General features: G+C 27.5%; 2 protein-coding genes across 2 annotated transcripts; one reads left to right on the top strand and one right to left on the bottom strand.

Annotated features, from left to right (window-relative positions):
* Window positions 1-2,506: 2,506 nt before the first annotated feature.
* Window positions 2,507-7,613, bottom strand: LOC130670449 (BEN domain-containing protein 5-like). The gene is made up of 11 exons (XM_057473855.1): window positions 7,480-7,613; window positions 7,085-7,243; window positions 6,740-6,930; window positions 6,105-6,203; window positions 5,861-5,959; window positions 4,743-4,823; window positions 4,566-4,625; window positions 4,294-4,492; window positions 3,896-3,978; window positions 3,540-3,756; window positions 2,507-2,823 (listed from the first exon to the last, which is right to left on the bottom strand). Exons 1-11 carry the CDS (start codon window positions 7,484-7,486, stop codon window positions 2,507-2,509), a joined length of 1,512 nt encoding a protein of 503 aa, XP_057329838.1. The 5' UTR covers window positions 7,487-7,613.
* Window positions 7,614-7,942: 329 nt separating this feature from the next.
* LOC130670022 (uncharacterized) lies at window positions 7,943-13,802 on the top strand. Its single transcript, XM_057473196.1, has 3 exons — window positions 7,943-8,086; window positions 8,622-8,732; window positions 11,330-13,802. Exons 2-3 carry the CDS (start codon window positions 8,639-8,641, stop codon window positions 13,672-13,674), a joined length of 2,439 nt encoding a protein of 812 aa, XP_057329179.1. The 5' UTR covers window positions 7,943-8,086; window positions 8,622-8,638; the 3' UTR covers window positions 13,675-13,802.
* Window positions 13,803-14,299: the final 497 nt, after the last annotated feature.

Raw genomic sequence — 14,299 nt, 5'->3', positions numbered from 1 at the left:
AATAATAATAATAATATAATAATAATAATAATAATAATAATAATAATAATAATAATAATAATAATAATAATAATAATAATAATAATAATAATAATAATAATAATAATAATATAATAATAATAATAATAATAATAATAATAATAATAAATAATAATAATAATAATAATAATAATAATAATAATAATAATAATAATAATAATAATAATAATAATAATAATAATAATAATAATAATAATAATAATAATAATAATAATAATAATAATAATAATAATAATAATAATAATAATAATAATAATAATAATAATAATAATAATAATAATAATAATAATAATAATAATAATAATAATAATAATAATAATAATAATAATAATAATAATAATAATAATAATAATAATAATAATAATAATAATAATAATAATAATAATAATAATAATAATAATAATAATAATAATAATAATAATAATAATAATAATAATAATAATAATAATAATAATAATAATAATAATAATAATAATAATAATAATAATAATAATAATAATAATAATAATAATAATAATAATAATAATAATAATAATAATAATAATAATAATAATAATAATAATAATAATAATAATAATAATAATAATAATAATATTAATAATAATAATAATAATAATAATAATAATAATAATAATAATAATAATAATAATAATAATAATAATAATAATAATAATAATAATAATAATAATAATAATAATAATAATAATAATAATAATAATAATAATAATAATAATAATAATAATAATAATAATAATAATATTAATAATAATAATAATAATAATAATAATAATAATAATAATATTAATAATTATAATAATAATAATAATAATAATAATACTTAGAACCAAAAAAAATCATCGTCATGAAGTTTTTAATAATTAAAATAAAAGTTTGAAAAGGTAATATTAATTAATTATTATTATTATTATTAGACGTTATTAGTAAATACTTAGACGAAAAATAAATTTAATTAAATAGCTTTTATTTTAATTATTCACAATATAAATTATTCCTCAAAGTATTTTGTTAAATTAGAGGATAACCCTGATTAAAAAAGTGAATTGAAAAGTATTGAAAATTATCTCAATTCTTTTTAATCCCTCGGCGGTTTTGGAAAGTATTGAATGGAATTGAAATTTCGATCGTTTGAATACTTTCCAATTCCAAAGTGGAATTCGAAAGTATTGAAAAGAATTCAATCTTTCATCATTTCAATACCTTCCAATTCCAAAGTGGAATTCAAAAGTATTGAAAAGAATTCAATCTTTCATCATTTCAATACCTTCCAATTCCAAAGTGGAATTCGAAAGTATTGAAAAGAATTCAATCTTTCATCATTTCAATACCTTCCAATTCCAAAGTGGAATTCGAAAGTATTGAAAAGAATTCAATCTTTTATCATTTCAATACCTTCCAATTCCAAAGTGGAATTCGAAAGTATTGAAGGGGATTGAATTTTTTTTCATTTGAATACTTTTTAATTCTAGAGTGGAATTCAAATATATTCATCAGGATTCGGTATTGGATGTTTAGAATACTCTTCAATCCTCAAATACAATTTAAAAGTATTCAATTTAGGGACGGGAGGGGGGGGGCAAAAGGGGGTAGAGTAGGCAAAACGGGGTACCCCCAAAATTTAATAAAAAAATTTTTTTTTTTTCGTCTAATTATTATAAATCCGATATATTCGCGCGTTTTTAGCCCTATGCATGACACCTGGGGCAAAATGAACCAGCCCAACATTATGAAAAAGTGATTTTTTCCTATTTTTATCGTTAAATTAAAAAAAATTTAATATGTTAATCCATTTTTCAGCTGATTTTCTATCGCTGGGGCAAATTCGGCCACTAAAAATATCAGAAATGAAAATTTTATTTTTTTATTGATAAAATTTTTTTAATAATGCTGAATAATCTGTAATCTAAAAAATCAAAAAACACGTTTTTTGGGTTCAAAATAATGATAAATAAGAAATATAGAATTGTTTCTTTTCATTAAACAACAATTAGTAATTAAGCTAATCGACGGGAAACGATTTATTACACCACAAAAAATTTTTTTGGAGTATTATGAAACCAAAAATTGTTGTCAAGAGAAAGAAATACACTCTTAATGATGAAAAAACTTTAAAAAAAAATTATCATTTTTTGAAGAGGGGCCTTTCTGCCCCACTAAAAAATTATTTTTTTTACCTTCGTATCAAGTCATGGGAAACTATCCTGATGATTTTTATAGGGATGCCCCATCACGCGCGCGCGCGTGCGTGCGTGTGTGTGTTTATGCGGACTAATTTACATAATTATAGGTTTAAATTAAAAAAAGAATATCATTGATGATTCAATTAGTAAAATTTTTAATAAATATTTAAAACATGTTATTATTAAAAATATTATTGCGAACATTGTATCTATTATTACAGATATTTTGTTTATAACGATAAATAAACATGAATAACAGAAGAGTACAATTACTCATCTTCATTAATAATTAATGGTGTTGAGTCCTCCGAATCGTAATGGTCGGACAAATCGTCGGATATATCTTCCTTTGCATCATTGTCACAGCGAACATCAACTTCCTTTACTTGCTCAGCATCACTACTTTTTTCTGGTAGTGGGCTAGGTTGCTTTTCTACTTTGTTATCTTCGTTTTGAAAAGTTTTGCCTTTCAATTTTGCGATGAATTTTGAAATATATCTTTCCAAGGAACCGAGGTGCTTGAAAATCATACTTTCAGGCATGCCATGAGCGAACACGGAATTTCGGAGATAATGTTCGAAGAAACCTGAATAAAAAGAAATATTGTAAGGCTAATTAATAATAAAACTTTTCGATCGTAAAGCACACTCTGATGCTTCGCATCATGAGTCGTGCAATTATTAAAAACAGAAAAGTGAAGAGTCAGAAACGGAAAAAGTAATTATTCTGGGAGACTTTAATGCGAGAACATGGAACAAAGAAAGCTGGTATTCCGGGGTGGAGGTAGATTAGAATAGGAGACGTTAAAAGAACAAGAAATATTACGCAGATAATAAACTGTCGATCGAGACTACAGAAGAAGAAGGCTAATGTATTTTCTATGGAAACGCTATCAGAGATGCGGAGAGCAATTTCACTTACATAACGGAAATTGGCCAATTTCTGATAGACTATGTAATAGTACGCACAAAATATACGGAGCAAATAAAAGAATTCATAGAATTGGATTAAGTCTAAGCATCTGGATTTATTATACAAGCTGAAGAATAACATAATGATTAAAAACAACAAGGAGCTTGTAGAAATGAGGCAAAAAATGATTTTGAATGACGATAGTAAAACAAAACTTCAAAACGACACTATACAGAAGGTTTCCAGCGTAAGAGTTGATTTCTATAGAAATTGGAAAAAAAGTGAAAAAAGTGATACACGGTAGGATGTACCAAAAAAAAGGTAGAAAAAGACGATAGAAAAAATTAAGAAAGCAGAGTGGTGGGACAAAGAATAAAAAATCACATTTACCTCTGGTTCTTGATAATAATTCTGGATCCAGTTGACAAACTTCGTCTGATTTATTTTTGGACCTATTTGAGGTTTTGCCGCTGACGGTACTTTTTAATAGTACCTCGTCCCCAAATATATGTCGTGCGAGGTTTTCGACCAATACTCGAACTCTAGGAATTGCCATTAGTGTATGGTAAAAATTGGTAGTAATCCAATGACCATTTCCCAAGTAAGCCTGCAATAATAATGATAATAACAATAATAATAACAATGACAATATGTATTCTTATAATTTCTATCATAACAATAATTGTAATTCAAACAGGATTATTCTTATATTTCTAACATTACTGTCATATAACTTTTTTTCATACTTTTCCATTGTTTTCGTCGATGAAACCAATTTTAACTTCTGATTCGTTATCGATTCCAGATGCTTTGATGTTTTTTAAGCCCTCTGCAGAAAAATATAATTTTAGCGATAGAAATATAGCTATAAATCATATAAAAAATAAATTACAGTCGAATCGCGTTATAAGTTCACCTACAAGGGTGTAGGGGAATATAATTTAAAGAATTCCTGTACCCCCACTTATTCTCAGCAGTTGAACGCCATAACTCACACTTCCCCTACTTTGCACATGGTTATTTTCGTAGTCATAGAGGGGGAATGTCTTCCAAGAAATAGAAGTCGGCGGGCTTATAACGCGACTGGACTGTATATTATTAAAAAGAAATAATAATACTAATAATAATAATTGTAATAACAAACCTAGGATTAATTTTTGCCCTCCAATTACTTCTACTTGTAATTTAATGTTTCGTTCAATCGTTTCCTCGTATTTTACTTTTAAATCTTGCAATTCTTTATTTTTGATAAGGATCATATTATCTTTTACTCTCAATTTGGTTTGGTAATCATTATTAATTTGACGAAGGACACGGATCTTATTCAAGGCTTCAGAGAGAGTCTAAATAAAAAAACAATGAATTTACCATAAATGATACGATCGTCACTTTTAAATGCTTAAGAAAAATATTTACTTCAATTTTTTCCTGGTGCGGTGAATTGATCTCCTCTTTTTTTTGAACAGAGTTCTTAGTCTAAAATAAAAATTTTTAGATTACAATTGGTTGTTTTATAGTTATTGTTGTTATTATCATTATCAATATATTTATTTTTGTATTCTTCATAATGCAAGTGTTAGATTTTGTACTTACGGAATTACCAAAAGAAATGGGATCGTTTAACAGCTCATCTGAGCGAACTTTCGGCTTCTCTGATTTATTATATGATGAATTCTGAAAAAAAAATTGAATATTTTTCTCTGGTAATTGCATTAGTATGAAAAATTTCTTCACATTAATTTAAAATTAGGAATAAAGTAAAAGCCCAGTACCTGCTCATTCTAGATGTTTTCAGCATTTATAAAAACTTTTTTAAAAAAATAAGTTAAAAACAAATTTTTAATAATATTATTTTATTTTTTTCTGAATATAAATTAATTATTTCATCAAATGTCGTAATTTTTTATAATTATAAATTAAATAATTTTCAAACTGTTGCTATCAATTCAAGCAGTTTGTGCTTGTGCGGGACATTAAGTAACGTTTAAAAATATTCTAAATAAATAACGATAGAAATCATAAGTTAAAATTATTTATCTTAATAATTATACCGCGTTACTGATGCCATAAGGGCGTATCCCGAAAAAAATACCTTTGAAAAGGCATAAGGGCGTATAAAAAATTTTTTTCCGGGAATCGACGTAGTTATGACTGAAACGGGCAGAAATGCAAAAAAAAAATTTGGTACGCCCTTATGGCATCAGTAACGCGATATATATACCCAAGACTAGCTTAAAAAAAATTATTTCATTTAATACATTAAAAGTTGAAATGAACTAGATATTGTGACATTATTTCTTCATTCATTTTAATTTAAAATGATTTAATAATTTAAACCATTTCAAATGATTTCAAATTGACCGGCGAATCAGAAATTCCATTATTTTTTTTTTTTGTTATTCAATTCAATTCAATTGAAGATTTGGTAATTTTTTAATTCAATATGATTTAAAATCATTCGTTCGAAAGCAAAATAATTTAGTCAATTTGAAATAATTTAAAAAAATTAAGAGTTACGTACTCTCAAATCATTCCAAATTTCATTTCTCTATCAGGGTTACCAAATTTTGAGCAGGTACTGAGACTTTTACCTTATCCCTGGTTAGAACAAAGAAATCAAAAAAAGTGGCAATGAATTCAATTTTTTCTGTTTCCCACACTTTGTCATCCACTTTTTTACTTAGAAATAATTTATTGAAGTGAACATTTACCAATAAAACTTCGGGTAATGCAGACTTTCCTTGTTCGATGGAGTTTTCCTCCTCGCTTTGGGGTGGATCTTCATCTTCCGATGGAATGGAATTTTTTGGCTAGAAGATAAAAACAATATTTCAAGAAAAAATTAGATAAGTATTTTATTTCCACAGTAAGAATCAAATAATCAGGGAACGCAGTACAAGCACTTTTACTATTTTTAAAATTGAACAGAGTAATTATTAAGATATTCATTTTTACCTGTGACTTTTTTGGGTTGGTTAATGTACTGTCTTTTTGCAATTTTTGTCGTTTCGCCGGAGGTAAGTTTTCGTTACTAAAACTTTTATCTTGTGTTCGCTGAGAATATAATTCATCAAATTAGTATAAGTTTATATAAAGAGTGTAAATAAATGCAATAAATATAAATATAATGAATATGAATAATGTATATAAATGATGAAACAAACAATTATCAATTAATTTTCGTTGGGAATCATCCTTGATTCGAAATATTGATTACAAGAAAATTTAAGAAATTAGCGCTACGCCGATTCTATATCGTTAGATACATACAGAACATTTAAAATTATTGAAACACATTTAAATCTCATTATAGTGAATGTTTTTCAATCTATTTTTTTTTTATCAAACTTCAGTTAGCAGACTGCTGTCAATTTTGGGAATTTTTTTTTTATCAAATAAATTGCGAAAAAAATTTTATTTTTTAAATTGTACTCACAGTTTTTATGGATCCCTCCTTGTGGAGTTATAAAACATTTAATTTATTGAAATTTATTTAGTAAAAAAAAAATCTAGAAATTCACAGCAGTCTGCTAAATTCAGTATCATCTTTTTTATCAGAGACATATGAAAGATTAGGAAGGCACACTTACTTGATTGGAAGCAGTTTTCAATAATTCCGTTCTTTTATCGAGAGAAACTTTGAGTGTTGAATTATTATGAAATTCTTTACTTTGTTTTTCCACTTTCTCTGGATCACTCTCCGATGCACTTAAAATTTTGCTTTTAGGAGGCATGGAGATTCTTGTTCGTTTCATTTTCTCACTTGCGTCATCTTTACTTTCTGAAATATTAATAACTATAAATAACTACTGAAAATATCAGAAATCAATTAAAGATTTAATTATCCCATTTATAAGTATTCATAAAGAATGAAAACTATTTTTCAGTAAATAACTCATTGGAACTGAAATAATTTATTTTTTTATAAAAATTACCCGTCAAAAACTTGATAAAACCTAAATAACTCTTGTTTTGATATATAATTTTATAACATTTTTGTGGGCTATGAGTCTTGAAATCGAACTTTTTGATATTTTTTACTGGAACAACTGCTTTAGTATTATTGTCGAATATTACACCGGCCCACTTTAAATCTGGAACAACAATTATAATTTTTTAAATCATTACATATAATAGTCCCGGCGAAAAAGTCGTCCTCCCACTACCATTAGTTAGCACGTATTTCCTATACCCCCACTATCCACTTTACAACGACTTCTTCACCGGACTACTATAAATAAGTAGTACAAGAATGTATAACCATAAAAATGATCAACAGTGTTTTGATTTAAGAATTAACAATAGGTTCATTAATTTATTAAATACTTACTAGACATCTTAAACAATTTAATAACAATTAACGCACTTTATTTTAAATAAAGCTATTTATTTAGAGGATTATTTGGTCATGTGATGTACGATTTGCAACAGCAGAAGCGAGCTAATAACAAAGTTATTAGAGAGTGTTTGTTTGGGCGATTATGGCGGGAGACCCTAGATATTTCATGTCGCAATGGACTATAGAGTATAATACATACCATAAAGTATACAATGTATAATTTTTTTTTTCTTTTGTATGCACACACACATATTCACATACACAAGTCAACACTAATAATTTTTTAATAGATTATAGTTTCGTTGACAATTTACCTTATGATGATAAGTTAAATTTACCTTAAGATGATAAATTAAAGTGCGAAAACTGTAAAGCCATATGATAAAAATCTTAAATGAAACCACGTATTGTGCAGTTGAGAATGTCCATGTACTATAGGTATATTAGTAGTAAACATATAGTAACATTTCACACTATCTAAAAAATTCATTAATCAAATAAATATTCAGACATCACTGCAATTTTTAAAGAATTAAATAATAATTAAGTAACTGAAAGAGCTTAATAGAAAATTCGATTGCTGTAAGGATAAAAAAAAGTATGTATGCAATTATTATATTCAAGGAATTAAAAGTTCATAACCTCTCATTACAAATAATAACTCCGTAACCTTGTTGCACACGTGTAAAAAAATAAATTATGATAAGATTATTGCTGAAATAGTTGTTTTTTAAAATAATTATTTACTCAAATTAGAATTACATCGCGAATAGTAAAAAATGAAATGAAAATTGAATAAAATAAAAAAGCCATCAGTAACAATATTTTTTTGCAGTTACAATTTATATAATAAAAAATTTTTCTCTATTTGTGGTTTGATTGTGAATAATCGACAAAGAATTTATTTATTTCCGTATGTAAGCACTGATATCTTAAAATTAAAGATAAAGAATTTTACTAATTTTTGTCATGATTCAATTACATTTTTATATGTATAATTTTTTAAATAGATATTTTGAAATTACATTACATCGTTGGTACATTTCTCCGAGTGCCAACTTTGGTGAAAATCTGTAATGTAGAATTGTTACCTCATATAAACTCAGTATTATTTAACTCACTTTTTCTTGTAGATCAGGGATTGTGTACAATGAAAAGAAAACGTGATTTCATTGAAGACTCAAGTACTGAGGACGAAAATTTAATGGATTCTTTATTTGATCGTGAAAGCGATACAACTGAAGGTGAGAAAATTTGAACTACCGCCTAGAACTAATAAGTCTTCAATTTTTATGTCGGTACATAGAGGAAAAACTAAACTAGAGTCAAGTAATTATCTCTTGATTCAAATGTATTAGCATGAAAAAATAATTATTTCTCAATTCAAGAATTTTTTTCTTAGATTCTGTAGGTCTTGATTCAAGCAAATTTTTGTTTCAAAAAATAAATTTATAATCTTGAGCTAAAAAAATATATTGTTTTCAATCAAGAAAACCAAATGTAATTTTCTTCAACTATAAAAAATAACTTTCAAAAATTTACAATTTTCAATTGAAAAAGTAACTGATCTTAGTTGAAGAAAATAGTGCTCTTGGTTTTACATATGTTACTGTATACCTATATATCATGGGTATTGTACGGTAAACCAGCTATGCGACGCGCGCATGTTTTGCTTACTTTTGAACCATCTTCCTTCATTTTTCTTTATATTCTTTTTGTTTACATACTTTGTAATGTTTAATAATTAGTAAATTTGGATCTATTTTTATGCTATTATTAACTGATGTCATTCTTTCCCCGTTTCGACGCATTAGTTCATTTAAAAAAAAATGCTAACCGTAATATGGACGGTGTGGCTTTATATATATACACTAATGCAAAAAATTAAAGGAGCAGAAAAATTTTATAAATTTTTTAGTGATTTTTGGAAGGCTGTAACTTGGTGAAAAAAAATCGTATCGAAAATTTAAAAAAAGCATTTTATAGCTTGAAATCTCTAGTTTAGGTGTATTTTTTTCAAAATTTTTTAAAAGCTCCGATTATTGCGCAAACATGAGAAATACCGCGAGCCAAAAAATTTCTAAATTTTTTTTTTTTTTCCGAAGAGCCCACGGATCGCGGAAAAATTCTTTCAACTAAACGAATGCATACATCGTTTAGCAAATTTATTCAGCTTCAATTTGGTTTTTTTTTTAACCTCTTAGGACGATTTGTCGCAGAGATATCAGCCTTCAAACAGAAAATGATCCTCTTGGCTTTGATCTTCGATATTTCAGGTACCAATGATCGCACAGAAAGTTGAAAGGCGGCGTTGAAAACTTGAATAAATTCCCTACAAGACCCTGTCATCATTTTTTGAAAAAAAAATTTTTTTTTATTTTTAACATCCATTAGAAGAAAGTACAAAAAAATGACTTTTTTTGGTTTTTTAGTAAATCAACCGCTACTCTGCAAATATCGATAAAAAAAATAATGTTGCCAGGGACTTTTTTAGCTTAATGTACCACCAAGACCCCTGTAAATTTTTAAATTGATCTATCGAACCGTTTTTTGGGAATCATCGATCAAAGTTTAGCTAAACAATTAAAGGAGCAAGTTTTGTTCCTTTAATTGTGTAATCATAATCAAAATGAAAAAATTTTTTTTTTTCGACTTTTCTCAAATTTTTGCGTTGGTAACTCAGCAAATGCAAGGAAATGACAAAAAAAATAAAAAATTTCCAAAAAATGTCAAAAAAAATCGAAGAAAAAAAAAAAATTGAAACTTGTTTTTTGTGTTCTAAATTTTTTTTTTGACATTTTTTGGAAATTTTTTATTTTTTTTGTCATTTCCTTGCATTTGCTGAGTTACCAACGCAAAAATTTGAGAAAAGTCGAAAAAAAAAAATTTTTTCATTTTGATTATGATTACACAATTAAAGGAACAAAACTTGCTCCTTTAATTGTTTAGCTAAACTTTGATCGATGATTCCCAAAAAACGGTTCGATAGATCAATTTAAAAATTTACAGGGGTCTTGGTGGTACATTAAGCTAAAAAAGTCCCTGGCAACATTATTTTTTTTATCGATATTTGCAGAGTAGCGGTTGATTTACTAAAAAACCAAAAAAAGTCATTTTTTTGTACTTTCTTCTAATGGATGTTAAAAATAAAAAAAAATTTTTTTTTCAAAAAATGATGACAGGGTCTTGTAGGGAATTTATTCAAGTTTTCAACGCCGCCTTTCAACTTTCTGTGCGATCATTGGTACCTGAAATATCGAAGATCAAAGCCAAGAGGATCATTTTCTGTTTGAAGGCTGATATCTCTGCGACAAATCGTCCTAAGAGGTTAAAAAAAAAACCAAATTGAAGCTGAATAAATTTGCTAAACGATGTATGCATTCGTTTAGTTGAAAGAATTTTTCCGCGATCCGTGGGCTCTTCGGAAAAAAAAAAAAAATTTAGAAATTTTTTGGCTCGCGGTATTTCTCATGTTTGCGCAATAATCGGAGCTTTTAAAAAATTTTGAAAAAAATACACCTAAACTAGAGATTTCAAGCTATAAAATGCTTTTTTTAAATTTTCGATACGATTTTTTTTCACCAAGTTACAGCCTTCCAAAAATCACTAAAAAATTTATAAAATTTTTCTGCTCCTTTAATTTTTTGCATTAGTGTATATAGAATAAGCGAAGTTACAATTTGGTTCAGACCGCTCGCGTGGCTAAGCGGTCACCCAGCCAAGCAGTGACCATGCTCGGTGCTGCTTAACTTCGGTGATCGCCCGAGCCACACGAGAACCGCTCGGCTGTCTCTGCCGCCTTATCTAACTGTAGCATTAAATACTTGCACGATTTTTTCAGATTTATTCAATTCAACTGATTCAACAATATTTGACTGGACTGATGAGGAACAAGACAATACTGATAATTTGAATACCAACGATGAAACCGATGAAAGAAATTCAGAATCGCCAATAATAGCACCACAAGATGACGATCTAATGAACTTGTATAAAAATACGATAATGTTTAAAAATTCTAATTTATCCATTTGGCAAGTATTTACGGCTGTAATGGCTATAGTGATACGTTTCAACTTGTCAGATCAAGCACATCAGGCTATTTTAGAATTGATAAAATTTATAGCTGGACCCGATTTCAAATTCTTGGATACTTCCAAGTATTTGATGAATAAACTTTTCAATCCTTTAAATGATGCTGCTAAGTATATATACTACTGCACTACATGTAATGTAACCATAAGCACTCAGATACCAGTGAATAAAAGTATGCGATTCGAAGTAAAGTGTCAACAATGTCAAAAGAAGTACCAAACAACCAAAAAAGACGGAAACTTTTTTGTCACCCTCGACTTAAAGTCGCAATTGCATCATATTCTGTCAAATCAATATCTTCAGAATGAAATCGACAAAAATATTGATAATAACTTCGATGCGAATGTAGGTAATGGAATTAATGATGTATATGACAGTGAACGATATCGAAATGATGAATTTATTCAATCAAAAAACAGTATCGGTGAGAAAGTATTAACGTTAAATGTAAATCTCGATGGAGCACCATTATTTAAAAGCGGGAAAAATAGTTTTTGGCCAATTCAATGTATAATTAATGAGATTCCACAAGTGATACGTCATAAATTTATGCTTTTGGCTGGATTATGGTACACATCAACTGAACCTAAACCACAGTTTATGAATCTTTACCTAAGCACTTTCATCAAACAAATTCAAAATTTAACAAAGAAAGGTTTGAAAGTTGTAAATATTGATAATACGTTAACAACTTACTTTGTAAAAATTTTCTGTTTTCCTGTTGATTCTGTGGCACGACCTGTTTTGCAAAACCGATTGCAATTTAATGGGTTTCATGGATGCAGTTGGTGTTACCAACGAGGGATACACAACTCTGGAAGCATGAAATATCCAGTAACGCCGGAAATTCCGCAACAACGAGACCATTGTAATTACCTCAAAGACGTCGAAAAGCATAAAAAAGATATCAAAAAAATCCGTAAAACTAAAAAAAACGAGAAATATACAGTTAATGGTATAAAGGGACCTAGTGTTTTGTCGTCACTTCCAAATTTCGATTGTATCTGGGGTTTTCCTCATGACTACATGCATGCAGTGTTATTAGGAGTAACTCGTCAGCTTTGGAACAGATGGAGTAAAAATTTTCTAACAGCAAACCAAAAAAAATTGATAAATGCACGTCTAACTAATATACGCCCAACAAATGAAATTCATCGAACTCCACAAATGCTGTTAAAGAAGAGAACGTGGAAAGCGACGGAGTGGCGTTCTTGGCTATTATTCTACAGCGTCCCAGTCTTGAGTGGAATACTTCGAGAAGATTTGTTAGATTCATACAAGCTATTGGTGAAAAGTATTTATAAACTTCTTTCAGTGAATTTAGGTGAGGATCAACTTTTAACATGTGAAATAGATCTTCTGAACTTCGTATGTGACTGTCAAAAATTTTATCAAGTTTCTTTTATTACTTTTAATGTCCATTCTTTACTTCATATAGTCGAAAGTGTACGTAAAAATGGTCCATCGTGGGCAACGTCTACTTATGCATTTGAAAATAATATATATAATTTGAAACGGAAAGTATCTGGTCCCAATGAAGTTCTCAATCAGATGGCTAATCGTACGCTTCGCTATAACAACTTCCAGCGAATGATTTATGATGAGGCTAACATTTCCTGTCGAGAATTTTATAAGAAAATAATAGATAAAAGACAAAGCAATGCATGTAACTTCGTAAAAAGTAAAGACGGCGCATTAATGATGGATATTGTAAATCAGTCATCAACAGGGTCTATTTCATATTACAGTCGTTGCTTAATTAATAGTAAAATGTATCACAGCCAAATGTATAATAAAGCTAAAAAGACGAATAATTCATTTATGAAATTGATGGATGGTAGAATGGCCCAAATCATGCGATTTTTGATTAAAGATAACTCTGCTTTCGTAGAAGCTTGCATTCTGGATGTTGAAATGATGGAACAATGTAACCATTTGTGGACAATTATGGAACGTGCAAATGAAACAATAATATTGCCAGTAACTATGATCAACAGCAAAATGATTTACATATCTATAAAAGCATTGACAAGTAATGAAAGAAATCAGAACTACTTAACACAACAACCGAATGACTTTGAAGTTCAGTAGTGCACTAATCACATTGGGGATGTAACTTTGTAAATAAACAATAATTCTGAATATGTAACTTGATTTAAAAATAAACTTGTTTTCATTGAAAATTATGTAAACTTAAAAAACTTAAAATTATGTAAAATTATGACAATAAAATGTAACTTTTTATAATAATCCACATTTCTTTTACCTAAGATAAATTAGTTGATAAGATAATTAATTATTCAGTGAATTTATGAAAATTTCTATTCGATATTAAGAAATTGAAATTTTACAGTTTTTATACAACAAAAAATTCCAATAATCAGAATTGATATAAAATTTATGGCGGGCGTCATGACAATTATATTTCTCTAATTACTCAGATTTTTATTCCCGCAAAATAATTATAATTTTTTTTTATAACAAGAAAAACTGAAAAACATTAGAAGCAATTGATTTAAATATTTTTTATTTCTTCGCCGGATCCTGAATGTAATATTATTTTGTTGAAAGAAATTTCGAAAAATTGAACATTTTCAATTTATTCTAATTCTTTTCAATTCCACACATGACCCGAAATGTGAAATTATTTAGGTATTGAGAAGGATTCAAAAAGATTCAAAAATTTCAATTCATTTCAATCTTTTTCAATCCCACA

This window comes from Microplitis mediator, chromosome 6 (genome assembly GCF_029852145.1).
Source record: "Microplitis mediator isolate UGA2020A chromosome 6, iyMicMedi2.1, whole genome shotgun sequence".
NCBI classification, from domain to species: domain Eukaryota; kingdom Metazoa; phylum Arthropoda; class Insecta; order Hymenoptera; family Braconidae; genus Microplitis; species Microplitis mediator.
Note: the sequence above shows the minus strand (reverse complement) of the source record. Positions and strands in the feature narration are given on the sequence as shown.